Genomic DNA, 14,813 nt, shown 5'->3' with positions numbered 1-14,813 from the left:
TACGAAAAGTGAAGAATCCAATTGCAGACAAGAAAAGAACATAGAAAGTGAGTTATCAAATGCGGCATTCGTGATGGTAACGTGGCGGGCTGAACTGTCTGATGGCGAGACCGGTCAGCCATCTAATAAGACGGTCCTGGGTCGCCATCCCGTGAGAGTTGCTTCTCTGTTTGCAGATTCGACACAGTCTAGGCAACTAAGATCTTTTTTTCACCCATCACTATTTATCACGCACTTTTTGGCCTTATCATTGGGCGCGACCTGAATACCATGGCAGAAGAAACGACCCCTGTCAAAGAAGCTCCGGACGAGTCCACCCTCGAGACAAGCCCGTTGGGCATCGACAAGCCGGTCCCGGAGGCGCCTTCCGATGAGCCACCCCGCGATGATTCCGCCGAGGCCGAGAATGGGGAAGGCGAGACACCCTTGCATGAGCTGCTTTTGACAATGGCCAAAGATGATAAAGAGCCCAAGAAAAAGACCGATCTTGACAAGCTCAGCCACTTGTTGGAAGTCGTGGCTCAAGTCGATGCCAAAGACGACGACGGTGGAACGGCCTTGCATCTTGCAGCCGCGAAGGGGCTTGTTGAGGCAGCTACGAAACTCATCGATGCCAAGGCGAACCTCTCGGAACTAGACAACGAGCGTCGAAAACCTCTACACCAAGCCTGTTCGGAGGGGCATCTCGACGTTGTCAATCTACTTCTCGAAAATGGCGCCGACACCCAGATCACCGAGGAAGACGGTTGGTCTCCTCTGCACTTGGCAAGTGCGTACGGCCACACAAAAGTAATTCAAGCTCTTCTTGAGAAAAACAACAAAAACATCAACGACACTGAGTCGCTGGCAGTCTGGACCGCGCTGAATACGGCTATCTACCATGGACACGGTGATGCTGTTTCTGCCCTGCTGGAACAAGGGGCGGATGTTGGTATCCAGGACAACGACGGCTGGACACCACTAATGACAGCAATAAAACGGAAACATGAAGGCCTTGTGAAAGAGCTACTCGATCAGGAAGGAGACCATGAATTGGAGACATGCGACAAGTCAGGACACACGCCTCTCCTGGCGGCAAGCATCAATGGTTTCTCGGCTGGTGCGAGTCTGCTGATCAAGGCGGGCGCAAACTGCAACGTTCAGTTAACCAATTCCAAGTGCACGCCTCTGATAACTGCTAGTGACTGGGGTCATAGCGGTGTAGTCAAAGTTCTCCTTGGGGCCAGCCGGACAAAGCCTGATGTCCATCTACACAACAATGAGGGACGGACAGCCTTGCATTTGGCAAGTCTCAATGGAAACAAGAACATTGTCAAGCAGCTTCTGGATGCCAAGGCGAATGTAGATGCAAAAGACCAGGACGGCAAGACAGCGCTGCATCTCGCCAGTGGTGCCAGACCCAAGGATCTCAGTGAGCAGAAAGATGAGCTAGGACCTGATGACCTCAGTCCTGACGAGAAAGGGATGACGGAGTTCCGCTCCGGCCAGCATGCTGCCGTAGTTGAGCTTCTTTTGAATCACGGGGCGAGGCCAGAGGCCAAAACCAAAAAGAAGGAGACGGCGCTGCATCTCGCTGCAGCCCGTGGCGACCCAGGCAGACTGGACCTTATTCTAGCCTCTATGAAACAGGAACACATGTCAATCAAAAACGACCAGGGAAGGACCGCCCTCTACTTGGCTTGTACTGGAGACAACACGGCCGGTGCCTGGGAAAGCCTTCTCAAATCGGACAAGTTGAAAACTGCAGAGTTTGGTAGAAGTGACGTGGACGATGATGATGAAATCAAGTGGGCTGCAAACTATCCGGAAATTCATGAAATCGCAAAATGGCTCATGGAGGAAAGGTCAAAGAGAAAAGAGACGGCCCAGCCCGCAGGATCCGACAAATGGAGTATGATCGAGTGGGCGGCATACAGTCAGCTCCCCGAGGTACTCTCATCACTCATTGGCCAATCTCCTGGGAGCTCAGATACTCAAGCCGCGCTGAAATACGCACTGAAGTCGAAGCTGGAGTCGACCTTGCAGTCTGCACATGAGCTCAGAGAGGACGCAGAGCAGAGCAACTTCCGCAAAGTACTCAAGCTGCTCATCAACGACGTTCTTCCAACGCCTAATCTCAAGACAGCGCTGAAATTCGTGCTAGATGTGACCTTGGATTTGACCCTAGGGACAAGGGCAAACCAGGGGGCGGGGCATAAGCAGCTTCTTCAGGTACTGTCGCTGCTCACCGACTCTTTCCCTGGGACTCCTGAGATTAGGGAAACACTGAAGTCGGCTTTGAAGTTGGCGAAGAAGGCAGAGAACCAGCCACAGGACCCCGAGCAGGGATCGATACCAAAAAAAATGTCCAAAGATGAGGCCGGAACATCTTCGCAAAAAGGCAAGGAGAAGGGTCCAGAGAAGACCGAGAAAAGGCGCGAGAAAACCGCACAGACCGCGCTGCCAACCAAGGAGCTCGAAACAGACTACGTTCTTGCCCTCGTGGATATCCTACGAGACCCTCCCTTCTCGCAAACGCACAAAGACGTCAGAATTGACGGGCCGCCAAAACACAACCCCAGACTGTCGGAGATACTGAGAAACCTAGAAGCCACCATCGTGCAGTTCTACAAGGGCGAGGGCGAGTCAGGAACATTTCGACGATATCGATCGTTGAAAGAAGTCATTTATGACCACGGACCAGGAAGTATCATGGAAAAGACCATCTCAGACCTAAGGAAGGTCCTTGGGGAGAGATCGAAGGTTCCAGACTCTCTCACATATCTCGAGACTAAGCCCAAGTTTACGTGGGTTCATCTACCGGCAACAAACGTGAGTGACCCCCGGCCGGTAGACGCTTTAGTGAGTTGTCGCTGAATTTTGAAACAGATGGTTTGGATGAATGTGAGAAACCTTGGGTGAACAGCTGGCGTCTTTGACACGGCTCCGCGAAAATGAAAGGGTACAATATTTGCTGACCAACGACGCAGGACATGTTGATGAGGATCATGAATGATGAGGGATGTGAAGCCCGACAGTATCACGAACTCAAGACATTTTTCCGAGACAGCTGGATTCAGGTGCCGGATAGGACATCTCCATCGAGGAGCATGAGGCCGCGTACTGTGGTAAGGCGTCAACAGAAACAGGTCAGCAGGAAAGATGAAAACATCAAGAAGGAAGAAGAGAAGAAGGAAGAAGAGAAGAAGGAAGAAGAGAAGAAGGAAGAAGGGAAGAAGGAAGAGGAGAAGAATAGAAGAGAAGAGCCTGGCAAAGCGAAGAATGAGATAGATTCAAAGGAGGATCGACTGGAGAAGAACAAGCCCAAGTTTGTGGTCGCATCAGCCACCTACGTGAGTTTTGAACGGCACCAGTTTTGTTTGTTGATTCTAATACACGATGACAGATGCCTTACTTTTGCTTCTCAACCTACTACCCGGACGATGCCAGCTTGTGCGAAAAGCAGACGAAGTTCAAAGACATGAAAACGGCCTACGAGGGCCTGAAGGGTGCTCAAAGGCCCGTCATTCATGAATCGCCAACCCTCGATGAATGGTACTATCAATTTGCAACTGATCATGAGTCCCAGGAAGACAGGCGTCGTCGCAACAAATCACAGGTTGTCACCAAGGCCATAGAAGGAATAAGAGCACCAAGGACGGTGACAAGACCCCGAAGAAAAGAGATGAAAACACAGAGGAAGATGAAAACAATGAGGCCGGAAAACGGACATTGGTCCGAGTCAATCAGCTATGGGCGTGGACGATTGCAAACAGTACGCTGTATCCCCTTCTAGTTTATCCTTGTCCTACCCGCTTAAAGAAAATCGAACCTATAGAATGGCTCATAACCGCCTCCTCTTGCTTGTTCGACGATAGCAACGGTACGCTGGTGGAAGGAATTCTTGAGCAACTGGGCAAAGAGGCTGAGGCTGGTGGGAGCGCGTCCCAGCCAGAGTCGGCAGCTGATATGTGCAGAATTATCGTCGACTACTGCATCGGGACTTATGAGAGGCCCCCGAAGCTTGAGGAGCCAAATTTTGAGCAGTCCAAGTCCGAGAAGGCGAGGCCTCAAGGTCAAGGTTCTGTCCGGCAACTATTTTCCAAGACCACCAACCAAATTGTCCGTCATGGCCCACGAGTGTAGTAATTGGCAACTAGCAAGTTGATAGGGAAGAGCTGAAGCAACCCTGTTTGAGAAATTCAGAAAACAAACGGAAAATTGGCGTCCAAGTGAACTAGAGAAAACGAGAGAAGATGCTTCCTCCCGGAACTCAGTATACGACGATATCAGAAAGTCTATCATAGAAGCAGAGGAGATGTGTTGCGACATCAAAGACATCCGTGATGAGCTTGACATTCTCAGATCAGTCGCCCAGCACCAAAAGACTGTTCAAGAAGGGTTGAAGAAGGGGTCCCAGGGCGTAGATCTCTCAGCGGCGTACATTTTGAAAGATCTCAAAGAGATGGATACCAGTGCCTCGAGGATACAGTCTGCTGTAAGTCTGCCCCTGGCTCCCTTGATGAATGGCGTAAGTGCGTACTAATCTTTGCGGGAATAGATCAACACGACCCTTTCGCTTCTGCAAAGTGAGAGTGCGAACCTCCAGGCCACACTTTCGCTCGAGCAAAGTGAGATTTCCAATAGCCTAGCGACCCTCGCGAGGCGACAGGGAAAAACTCTCATGGTCTTCACTGTTGTCACTATTCTCTTTGTGAGTCTCACGCCATCCCAAAGAATATTGTTCGTTCGTACACTAACAAAGGTTGTCTAGCTCCCACTATCCTTTCTCTCTTCCCTATTCGCGTTGGATTTCGCTTCTTTTCTCCAGGCTCCTGACTGGGCTATTGTTGTAATTTGTGAGTTTCCAGAAACGCTGCGTTATATTACTGCCTGAGGGACCTATTATTGACCATGCACACTCAAGTCGTTGTGTCTGCTGTATTTTCTGTCATTATAGGGTTGGTTGCTCAGCACTGGGAGAAGATATGTAAGTGTTTCAGAAAGCTCATGCAGCAAAATGAGAAGTCTCCCAAGATTGGGCCAAAATCTCCCAAGGAGAAGAGCGACGGCAAGGTTGAAGGCAGAAGTACTATGGGGAGAAGTCCCGAACCGCGCAGCGAACCAGCGACTGACAGTCACCAGCAGCCGCCCTTTCCTGGTCTTGGGGGACATCGACGGAAAAGGTCATGGGATGTAGTCTAGAAATGGCGAGAAGGAGTAGCACTATTCATGGAGGATGAGGCCGCTCCCCTAATTTCTTATGTGACCCTGCAATAGTGCCCTGCAAGACGATGTTTTGAATCTGGCTGATTCGGCACACAATTCACGATCGGTATCTCTATAAATCTCAAGACTTCATGACCTCCACATGTCTCATCTAGTGTATCGCAGGATCAAAAAGGCCGCTGTTTAAACCTCTCAGTGTTCTGAAGTCCGTTGTCGGGTGTCATCCTTCGGATGAAAGGTAGCCATAAAGTTAGTTTGCTGACAGTCGTTAAAATCGCCTTACTATTCTTCAAAACACGCCGACTGTTCCTCCTTTAGCAAAGAAGCAGACACTCAAATAAGAGCGTCTTGTTTAATAATTCCTGAAGCTGGGAATGGTTACCCTGGAGCTCCACGGCCCCCAGGTTTCGGCGTTCACCCGAGGACCAAGCTAATGCAGCCAAAATGCGGGGGCCGTCATCCATCGGATCCGGGGTAGTCATAAAGTCGGATTGCCGACAGCCTTAAAAAGTTCAGGTCCGCTCCTCTTCAAAACACGCCAACTATTTATTGCCCCTTCATCATGGAAGCAGAAACCCCGGCGCTTGTATTACCAACGACACCTCCAAGAAGTCAGAGAGGCTCAAAGAGAGTTCAAAGAAGACGTCGGAGAATACAGACGGCTTGCAAGAGCTGCCAGGATCGCAAGACGAGATGTGACGGGAGTCGGCCGGCTTGTTCGGCTTGTCACAGACGAGGAGTCGCGGCCGAGTGCATCTACGAGAATTCGCCTGCTTCTGCAAGGTATTTCTGATTTACTGTCTTTCCTACCCCGCTAACCTGTTCCCAGCTATCTCTCTGCCCTGGAGCAGCGGCTACAGAGGCTTGAACAGCGACAGGATGTTGAGTCGAGACCGCCGCAGCCAGGTCCGCAGTCTGTCTCTGAATGAGTTTCTAGTATTGACATTATTCTAGCTGAACGCAGAGTCTCTCGCAATGATTCTATTCCCGAGGCCAGTATAGCTTCTCGAGAAATGCAGGCCTCCCCGGCAACGCAAGGCCCATACTCACCAAACACATCTCGCTACGCCAGTAACGTGGATGGATTAGCCACGGTATCGACAACCACCGAGAGTGAATGCATGTACGGTCCGTCATCTACAATTGCATTCGTACAGTTTTGCAACGAGGCGAATCGACAAGGGTCACTCCCGGAGTCAGACCAACAGGTTGATGAACTACCATCCGCAGCCGTTCCAGAGGCCATTCGGGAGAAGGATCCTTTTGCTGCCGTGTACCCGCCGCGGAGGACCGCTGACGACTTTGTTCGATGCTTCTGGGAGTTTGTGCACCCCGTCTTTCCGGTACTTCACAAGACGAGCTTTATGAACAGATACAACCTCCTCTGGTCGGCAGAGGAGAACGAGGCAAACAACGATAATATTTCAGAGATGGATGAAGTAATCTTTTCTTCCACGCTTAACATCGTTTTTGCCATCGGATGCCGGTTCAGCGAGTCTGTACCGGCTGCAAGCAGAGCGTCACTCGCCCAAACCTTTTATCAACGATCTAGGTCCATATACCGCTTCGAGATCCTCGACTCCATGTCTCTTTCAGCTGTTCAGATGCTGCTTTTGACAGGAGTTTATCTACAGTCCACTCAGCAAGCAACCCGTTGCTGGAATGTTGTGGGTCTGGCAATCAGAGCTGGGCAATCCTTGGGATTACACGTCGAGTCACCGAATCAGCCTCGGAGCCAGTTAACCAGAGAGATGAGGCGGAGAGTATGGCATACTTGTTTGGTGTTGGATAAGTAAGATCGAAGCTATCAACCCTTCTACAACTAGCGAACGGTGACCTAACACTGCTAGACTTCTGAGCATGACTTTTGGGAGACCTGCCATGATATCGACGAGCTGGCACGTCCCGCTGCCATCGCTGATTGATGACGAATACTTATCCGCCGATGGTCAAGGAGAGCAGCCTCAGGACAGGCCTTCAAGTCTGGGATTACTTATTTGGTCGTCAAAATTATTTCTCATCTTGGATGAAATCCTTCTCAGCTTCTACGCTCCACATCCACAAAAGAGTGTCGACACCATGTCTGAGGGCGACTTGAACGTTCAGCAAATTATCTCGGACGTTATGGTACTCAACAGGCGTATCGAAGAGTTCTTTGATTCGATTCCTAAATATCTTCGTCTTGAGACCGGGTCGGATATTATACCCGAGCAGCAGGAAGTGAGCGTTACAATTCAAAAGCAGATCCTGAATTGCCGGTAAGATTATTCCTTCATATTCAAAGGTATAGCTTCCTCATTCTCCCGGGCAGATATCTGTACACCAGAGTCCTTTTACTAAGGCCATTACTTCTCTTGACGACAAAATTCCCATCAAAATTCCTATCCTCAACTCGGTCCACAGAAACCGTAGATATGAGTATAGTGAGGAGATTTTGCAGCTTGTGCGTCACCACGGCTTTTCAACTGATTGAAAACATTCATCACAATCTCGACACCAGCTATAGAAGTTCCGCATGGCACTCGGTATACTGTGAGTCTCCTTACTGTGTCGAAGCCCTGGCTGGTTGCTAAAGCTTTTCTAGTTACGTTTGCTTCGGCCATCACTCTTCTTGCTGCTCGAACCTGCCCTGCCGTGGACGCTGAAACTCTGGCTTCGTTCGAGCTCGCCTGGAGCCACTGTCTTGTAATCTTGGAGTATTACAAGGAACACATTCAAGCGGCAAGGCGTGGCATATCAACACTTCAAGAGCTGAGAAGTCGCATGGACTTGTCACGCAGTCAAGGTACGCTGGTCATCTTCCCAAGTGACAGATACTCAGTCCCTGACTCTGAACATAGGCTTCTCCGATTCTTCGCAAATGGAAGCACCGGTAGGAGCAGAAAACCAGCAGATGAATTCATTCGATCTGTCACAGTTTGACGCAATGGGGATTGATTCTGCGCTTGGGCTATGGTTGAGTCAGGACATGGACAGCTTGGGCTGGTTAGAGTTCCAATAACGCTGCGTCTCTATTGTCATATTTTAGGATAGTCCCCCGAGAAATACAGTCCTCGTCAACACCTCAAGTGCCTCGTTTGGGCAATCCTCATCCATCCCGCTTCCCAGCACCCGTCGGGCCGTCCAACCCGTATTTACGGATAAACTGGTGAAAAGCAACCATGTCATATGTCCCAACACACTGAAGATAGGGCGAGTTCTTCCCCTCCTCGGTGCTGCCCACCTCTATGATCCTCTTAGATATGGTAGCCACTTCAGGAGAGTATCTGGAAACACCCAGCCACTTTCTATCATCAACGGGGATTTGTTGCATGGCTGCATCCCAGATTGGGGTCCATCGATTCAACGCCCTGAGAAGGATGTTGGAGGAAGTAGCTGGTAGCATTGATGTGCGGTGGTTGAAAATTAAAGACTGGAAGGCTGTCCTCCATCGTATCAGTGTCGATCCAGCCTAGGTTAGTTGGGGTACTTACCTAGCATGATGTGGTGGAGGTTGGGAGGACCCAGCTGTTGAAACGAGGCGGCGATGGAATCTGTCCACTCTTCACTGAGAAGGGCCGAGACAGCATGGCTGAAGGAGGAAGGGGAGGCGGGGTTGGTTTGGATGCCCCCCTGTAGCTCTTCAAAGGCAGTTTGAGATGTCGCCTCCCAGAATTCGTTCGGACAGGGCAGACTCCCGCACATTTCCTTGACGGTTATAGATGGAGGATGACTGCAGAACAACGTGAGAAGGGAGTCGTTGATAAACGCCCATGTCACGAGCCTGATGCGAGTTTCACGTTCAATAAACTGAGACCAAGTGGCTTTCGAGGGCGGCATGTCATGTCTGAAGCCGACTAGCTTTCCCCTTCTTATCATGGCCGCGATCACCGGACTTCGAAAAGTGGCGGTTCTCTCGCGGGCCCCTCCTTGGTGGGTGCTCTGCAATGATACAATGAGAACAGCGGCTTGGCAGATCTCGACTCCTTGGCTCGAGGTGGTCAAGTCGGTACTGGAATCCACCATCTTTTGTAACTCGTCAAAGATGTACATCTCGGATAACTCGAGCAGCGCTGCCGAGAGAGTAAATGTCGAACCGACACGGTAGTGCAAGTACGAGGTCCCAACCAGCGACACGGCTAGTAAGAGGTGAGGCATGACCTTGTCAGGGCTGAAGGTCGGCCAGTGGATAAAGGTGGCATAATAATGCCGCCGACGGATGTAAGCATCCAGTGTGTTTTGGAAATGGTCGGGACTGAAGAAGCCTCTCATGCAGCATTGATCGAATTCGTCCTTGAGATGCGGCTTCGTTGCTGCCAGAGCGTGCAGCTCAGCCGCAATGGAACTCACTCTGGTGGCAAAGACATCGACTGAAACATTGGGGCTCAGGTCGGCGGATATTTTGATGGTGTCGTCATACGTGCCTTGAGAGCCTGGGGCATCATAAAGAAGTATGCTGGAAAAGTCTAATAGGAGGAATCTCGGATCAATGGTCCCAGAGAGACAGTCGGTGGTAGGTAGATCTCGTCTCCACTCCGTGGATGATGCCAGGTCTCTTTCAAGATCAGCAGCGACCGTGTCAAACATGGAGTCCCTGCTGGGATCGGTAGACCGAAGGAGAAAAGAAAGACTCAGGCGATCATCTCGGACAGGTTCTACCTCGTTATTGGCTTGTGCCTGGGGTCGATGTGACGGGTCGTGGCAGAGGGAGGTGTATCTGCAAGCGATGCGGCGAGAAGAGCACCGCGCGCACGGCAGCTCGGAGTCGCACGACACCTTTAACCGGGAGCAACTATCACAGGCCCGAAGCTTCCTCCCGCGCCGGGCCTTGGGTGGCAGAGGTCGGTCCCCCCGAACAGGACAGGTCCGGGCATGACGTCGGGCGACGTCGACTCTGCCAAAGGTCCGCTCACAGAAGGGACAGGCGTGTTGCCTGGCCGAGTGGGAATCAGCCACGGGACGCTGACAGACTGGACAATTGGACGGCATCTGATTTGCGGAAAGAGAGAGATTAAGGAGAGAGGTTGCAAAAGTGGCATGTGTGAATTCTCCGAGGCCTTCACCTCAAAAGTGGGTCCATGTGGTTATTTCCCGACCGGCGACCGCGGACCCGATACGGATCCCGAAGATATATAACCAGAAGTGGAATGTTGTGGCCCCCAGCTCGACCGTTCTTCTCTCCTTCTATTTTAGCCCTGTGAAGCTTCTGGGAGTGCAATTGGCCCATCATGGTTCGATTACAGGTGGCAAAATGTGAGTGACCGACCTGACTGTGTTCTACACCGACTTACACGACACTCTACAGTTGCCCTTCGGCCATTGGCCTCGACGACATCATTGATCGGTTCACCGCGGCCGCTACAACTGCAGCCAGCTTCGGTTGGCCTCCCAATTGAGCAGAAGCGAAGGACCTCCAACAAGGACAGCTCCCATCCCCATCCGGCTGCCTTGACAGCGGATGTGAAGCCAAGGGATGTCATGGAATATGCCTTGTTCGTACTCAATGCCGCCACTTTATCCCATCCCTGTCTAACAAGCTCCCCTCCACAGGACCACACTAGATAAGATCGCAGCCTGGGCTCGCAATGGCTCCTTCTGGCCATTGACCTTTGGCCTAGCGTGCTGCGGTATCGAAATGATGCACGTCTCCATGCCACGGTACGACCAAGACCGCCTGGGCATCATCTTCCGAGCCTCCCCTCGACAATCCGACGTCATGATCGTCGCTGGCACAGTCACCAACAAGATGGCGACGGCCGTCCGACTCTGTTACGATCAGATGCCCGAGCCCCGCTGGGTCATCAGCATGGGGTCGTGCGCCAACGGCGGAGGATACTATCACTACAGCTACAGCGTCCTCAGAGGCGTCGACAGGATCCTCCCAGTCGACATCTACGTTCCGGGGTGCCCGCCGACGGCTGAGGCTTTGATGTATGGCGTATTTCAGTTGCAGAGGAAGATTCGGAACACGAGGCAGTCGCGTATCTGGTACAGGAAGAGGTGAGCGAGGAGGCATTCGTGCAAGGACTTGGTATAGAAGGGTGCATATAGCTATATGTACATACAAATCGTTTACAGATCTAAGAAGAAAGACTCTAGAGAACAAGATTAGTGAAGAATGCAGATGTTCCTTATATTACTCAAACATAGAAAATATAGGCAAAAAGACGCAAAAAATACCTGATAATATTAGATCGCGTCTTATGGATTAGAGAATTTCCCTCAGTCCCTTCTCGCTAAGATTATGACGAGGCAAATGACTTGTGGAGGACACGAAAACGGTACGAAGAAACCTCTCTGATATGCCCCTTGGGAAGGTGACTTTTATTTTTAGTACAAATGGACGCTGCTCCTTTACCAGTCTATGCAGGTAGACGTTGGATTCTCACAAGGAAGAGCAGGTCTCCGTTACGTGTATTGGACGATCTTCAAGGACCTTGAAAGACTTTCTGCAAGCTTGTCGACAGGGGTACCTCAACCAATTTAAAAACAAGACGACCATCTGTGGCCGCCGTCATGATCGTTGGAAGAAAGAGAAAGTAACTCCTGCTCGGCCTCCTTCGACGGCCGTCCTGGACGAAAAACAAAAGAAACCTCTCATTTGCGACGTTAGAGATTTCCTCAGACCTCAGACCAAGCTTGGGTATTCTAAACGTTCAATCCTTACCGAAGAGGATATCTCTTAATGGCCCGTCTGGAATAGGAAAGTCTAGCTTCAGCTTGTCGATTGCAGGTGAACTGGGCTTGGATATCTACGTCATCAGCATCCCCAGCCTCGATGATCAAGCCCTGAAGGACCTGTTAGACGGGCTTCTAGATAGATGTGTTATCTTGTTGGAGGATATTGACGTAGCTGGAGCTACTCGCTCTAGGGATTCCTGTTCCGAGGATCCAGACAGCGACGAGGAGACTGGACCGCGGAAGAAGGGAGTGACATTGTCAGGCCTTCTGAACACCCTCGATGGAGTTGCGTCCCAGGAGGATCGAGTTCTCATTATTACAATTAATCACGTCAAAAAATTAGATGAGGCGCTGGCTCGACCTGGCCGTGTTGACATGAAGGTCGAATTCCGGCTCGCTGACCGAGATACCGCCAAGCAACTCTTCCACTTCATGTTGGGTCAACCAGAACAACCATTTCCGCAAGTCAATGAACAGATGGACTTAGGTGAATTTGAGAGACGAGCCGCGGCATTTGCCGCGAAGATACCGGACTTGAAGCTCAGTTCGGCGGAAATCATGCCGTCCCTTCTGCCATACAGACATTGCCCGGCTGCTGCAATAGAGAACTGCAGCCAATGGGTGGATGGTCTCCTCCAAGAAAAGAAGGCCAAGGAAGAAGCGGCGAAGAATGGCCGTAGGAATCAGCGTGATTAGGATGAGGCGACGAAACAGAGGTTGAGGAGGTGTTTGTCAGTCTTTACCGTCTTTAGTCTGCTGTCATGAAGATTAAGCAATTACACACTCATTACTCCGTACTTCCGCTAACGGCGGACTCAGCAACATCATTTGAAAGTGTTCATGAGGGGCTCTCGCGTCAATGGTGCACCTGGCCCACGAGCGTATTGGCGTGGCTCTGCTCTCGGAAGACCACGGCAGTCAGTCATGATCCCCCAACCCCTGAGATTGGCAACTCAGATGGGGTGGAGACACGCAACCATCTTCATGTTGTCCTTTTGTTTCATTAATCAAGCGATATCTGGTGTGGTGGAGCCATGCTCTTGCTGCGCGGGTTGCAAGCATAAATATAACCTAGAATCCCCTCGCCATTCCTAGAAGCCCAGCTGCGATATATCTTTACCTACTGTCTCATCTTCCATAACTAGTCTGGTACAGCTGAGATTAGAAAGCGTATTTGCCACTTCAAATGAAAAGTTAATAAAGCTACAATATGTTGCAATTGTTACTTCATCCACGCTACTCGGGCTCGTTAGGATCTTCTGGGTCTCCGGCTTGAGCGGTACGCCCGAGGCAATGATATCGTCGAACGGGTCATAGAGTTCGGGGTATTTTCCGAAAAAGACGGGATCAATCTTGTAGTAGGACGCCCCGCAATCCAGATTGTATCTCAATTCTGAAGACAAAATTGGGTGACTGATACGGCGACAGCCAAATGCTCCCTACGACTCACATCTTTATTCGCGATACTCGGCGCCTAACTCGACTCGTTTCGAGGCTATATTGCGTAACCTCTTTGATGGCGAGGTCATCTCCTATTCCACGGGCCTCTCCGCCTTCCTGGCGATGGTGATCCTGCTGAATCCAAAGCGCATCTTCATCGGTGACGGTTACCACGGCGTACATGGAGTCATTGATGTTGTGATCAAACTATCAGGTGTTCGGAAGTTGGCACTCGACGATCTTGATCAACTTGGCCGCGGCGATATCCTACATGTCGAGACGCCGCTTAACCCCACTGGTGAGGCACGCAATCTTGCCTACTATAGTAGCAAGGCCCACCAGGTTGGAGCCTACTTGACCGTTGATTCCACCTTCGCTCCTCCTCCTCTGTAGAATCCCCTGCAGCTAGGCGCCGATATCGTGATGCATAGCGGCACAAAGTATATTGGCGGCCACTCCGATATGTTATGTGGTATCCTGGTGGTGCATCCTGAACTTGTTAAACAGGGCTGGATGGAGACACTTCAGGAGGAGCGTCGAGTCATAGGAAACGTCATGGGCAGTCTTGAGGGATGGCTCGGCATCCGATCCCTTCGTACCATGAACCTACGCGTCACTCGACAGTCCCAGACGGCTGAAAAGCTGGTTGCATGGCTTCAGGAACAACAACAGCTACCGAAAAGCGTGGTCGCGAAGATGGTCGATAGGCTACAACATGCTTCGCTCCAGCATGAAGACCTGCAAGATGGATGGCTAAGAAGCCAGGTGCCCGGTGGCTTTGGTCCTGTCTTTAGCCTCTGGCTGAAGAAGCCAGAGCACGCAAGGCGGCTCCCAAGCAGGCTATTTGTATTTCAGCATGCAACAAGCCTGGGCGGCGTCGAGAGTTTGATGGAATGGCGAGCAATGTCCGATAGTAGTTGCGATGAACGGTTGCTTTGGGTTAGCTGCGGCGTGGAGGATATCGAGGACATGAAGGCGGATATACTGCAGGGACTTGAGTCGCTATTGCGAGATTTTCCTTGAATGATTCTTCTTGGAGATGGAAATTAAATTGACTTGAGAAATCAAATCTCATAGTTATTGTTTTGTGACACTGGTGCTCGAAATGGCTCGGACTACCCACTGGATCAGATGAAGGCAAACTCCGAGATGTCTGGAAATGTGGGCCAGGATCGCCGAAGTTTTTGGCGAGCTCCGGCTTCCAACCGGGTGAAGATACAGAGATCCTTTCGGGGTGAGGCGATGGGAGTCGGTGGGGCGAGATACCAATGAGGTAGTTAGGCTATTTATTCATAGCCGGGTCGTTCTGCAAGAGGGCTGAGTGGGTGTCTGGAGCAGTTGGCGGCTAGTCGTGGCCGATGCCATCGCTGCCTTGGACATGGGCCCAAAGGATTTCATTATTTCGTTCCCCTGGCATTCATCTGCTTCGCCTCAGTGCTGAAAGTTCCATGCCAAGTATCCTTTTGGGGGCGAAGGTAGAAGAGATTTGATTTTTGAGACAGACG

The 14,813-nt window shown here is 51.0% G+C and overlaps 3 protein-coding genes and 1 pseudogene across 4 annotated transcripts, besides 1 other annotated feature; 3 read left to right on the top strand and 1 right to left on the bottom strand.

Annotated features, from left to right (window-relative positions):
• Positions 1-270: 270 nt before the first annotated feature.
• On the top strand, positions 271-4,510 carry NCS54_00173600 (annotated as a pseudogene). The gene is made up of 6 exons: positions 271-2,811; positions 2,869-2,883; positions 2,970-3,332; positions 3,386-3,640; positions 3,697-4,124; positions 4,213-4,510.
• Positions 271-4,510: a sequence feature.
• Positions 4,511-5,770: 1,260 nt separating this feature from the next.
• Positions 5,771-8,209, top strand: NCS54_00173500 (Fungal-trans domain-containing protein; the record flags this gene model as incomplete). The annotated part of the gene is made up of 7 exons (XM_053147355.1): positions 5,771-5,991; positions 6,038-6,114; positions 6,163-7,000; positions 7,059-7,466; positions 7,715-7,740; positions 7,793-7,993; positions 8,049-8,209. 7 exons carry the CDS (start codon positions 5,771-5,773, stop codon positions 8,207-8,209), a joined length of 1,932 nt encoding a protein of 643 aa, XP_053003330.1.
• Positions 8,210-8,296: 87 nt separating this feature from the next.
• Positions 8,297-9,774, bottom strand: NCS54_00173400 (Hypothetical protein; the record flags this gene model as incomplete). Its single annotated transcript, XM_053147354.1, has 2 exons — positions 8,297-8,628; positions 8,682-9,774. The coding sequence occupies 2 exons, from the start codon at positions 9,772-9,774 to the stop codon at positions 8,297-8,299; spliced, it is 1,425 nt and encodes a 474-aa protein (XP_053003329.1).
• A 641-nt stretch (positions 9,775-10,415) lies between these two features.
• On the top strand, positions 10,416-14,331 carry NCS54_00173300 (Hypothetical protein; the record flags this gene model as incomplete). The annotated part of the gene is made up of 5 exons (XM_053147353.1): positions 10,416-10,440; positions 10,493-10,679; positions 10,738-11,125; positions 13,297-13,650; positions 13,702-14,331. 5 exons carry the CDS (start codon positions 10,416-10,418, stop codon positions 14,329-14,331), a joined length of 1,584 nt encoding a protein of 527 aa, XP_053003328.1.
• Positions 14,332-14,813: the final 482 nt, after the last annotated feature.

The sequence above is a fragment of the Fusarium falciforme genome, chromosome 1, assembly GCF_026873545.1.
Source record: "Fusarium falciforme chromosome 1, complete sequence".
Lineage (NCBI taxonomy): Eukaryota > Fungi > Ascomycota > Sordariomycetes > Hypocreales > Nectriaceae > Fusarium > Fusarium falciforme.
The sequence above is the reverse complement of the archived record's forward strand: the minus strand, read 5'-3'. Positions and strand labels throughout refer to the sequence as shown.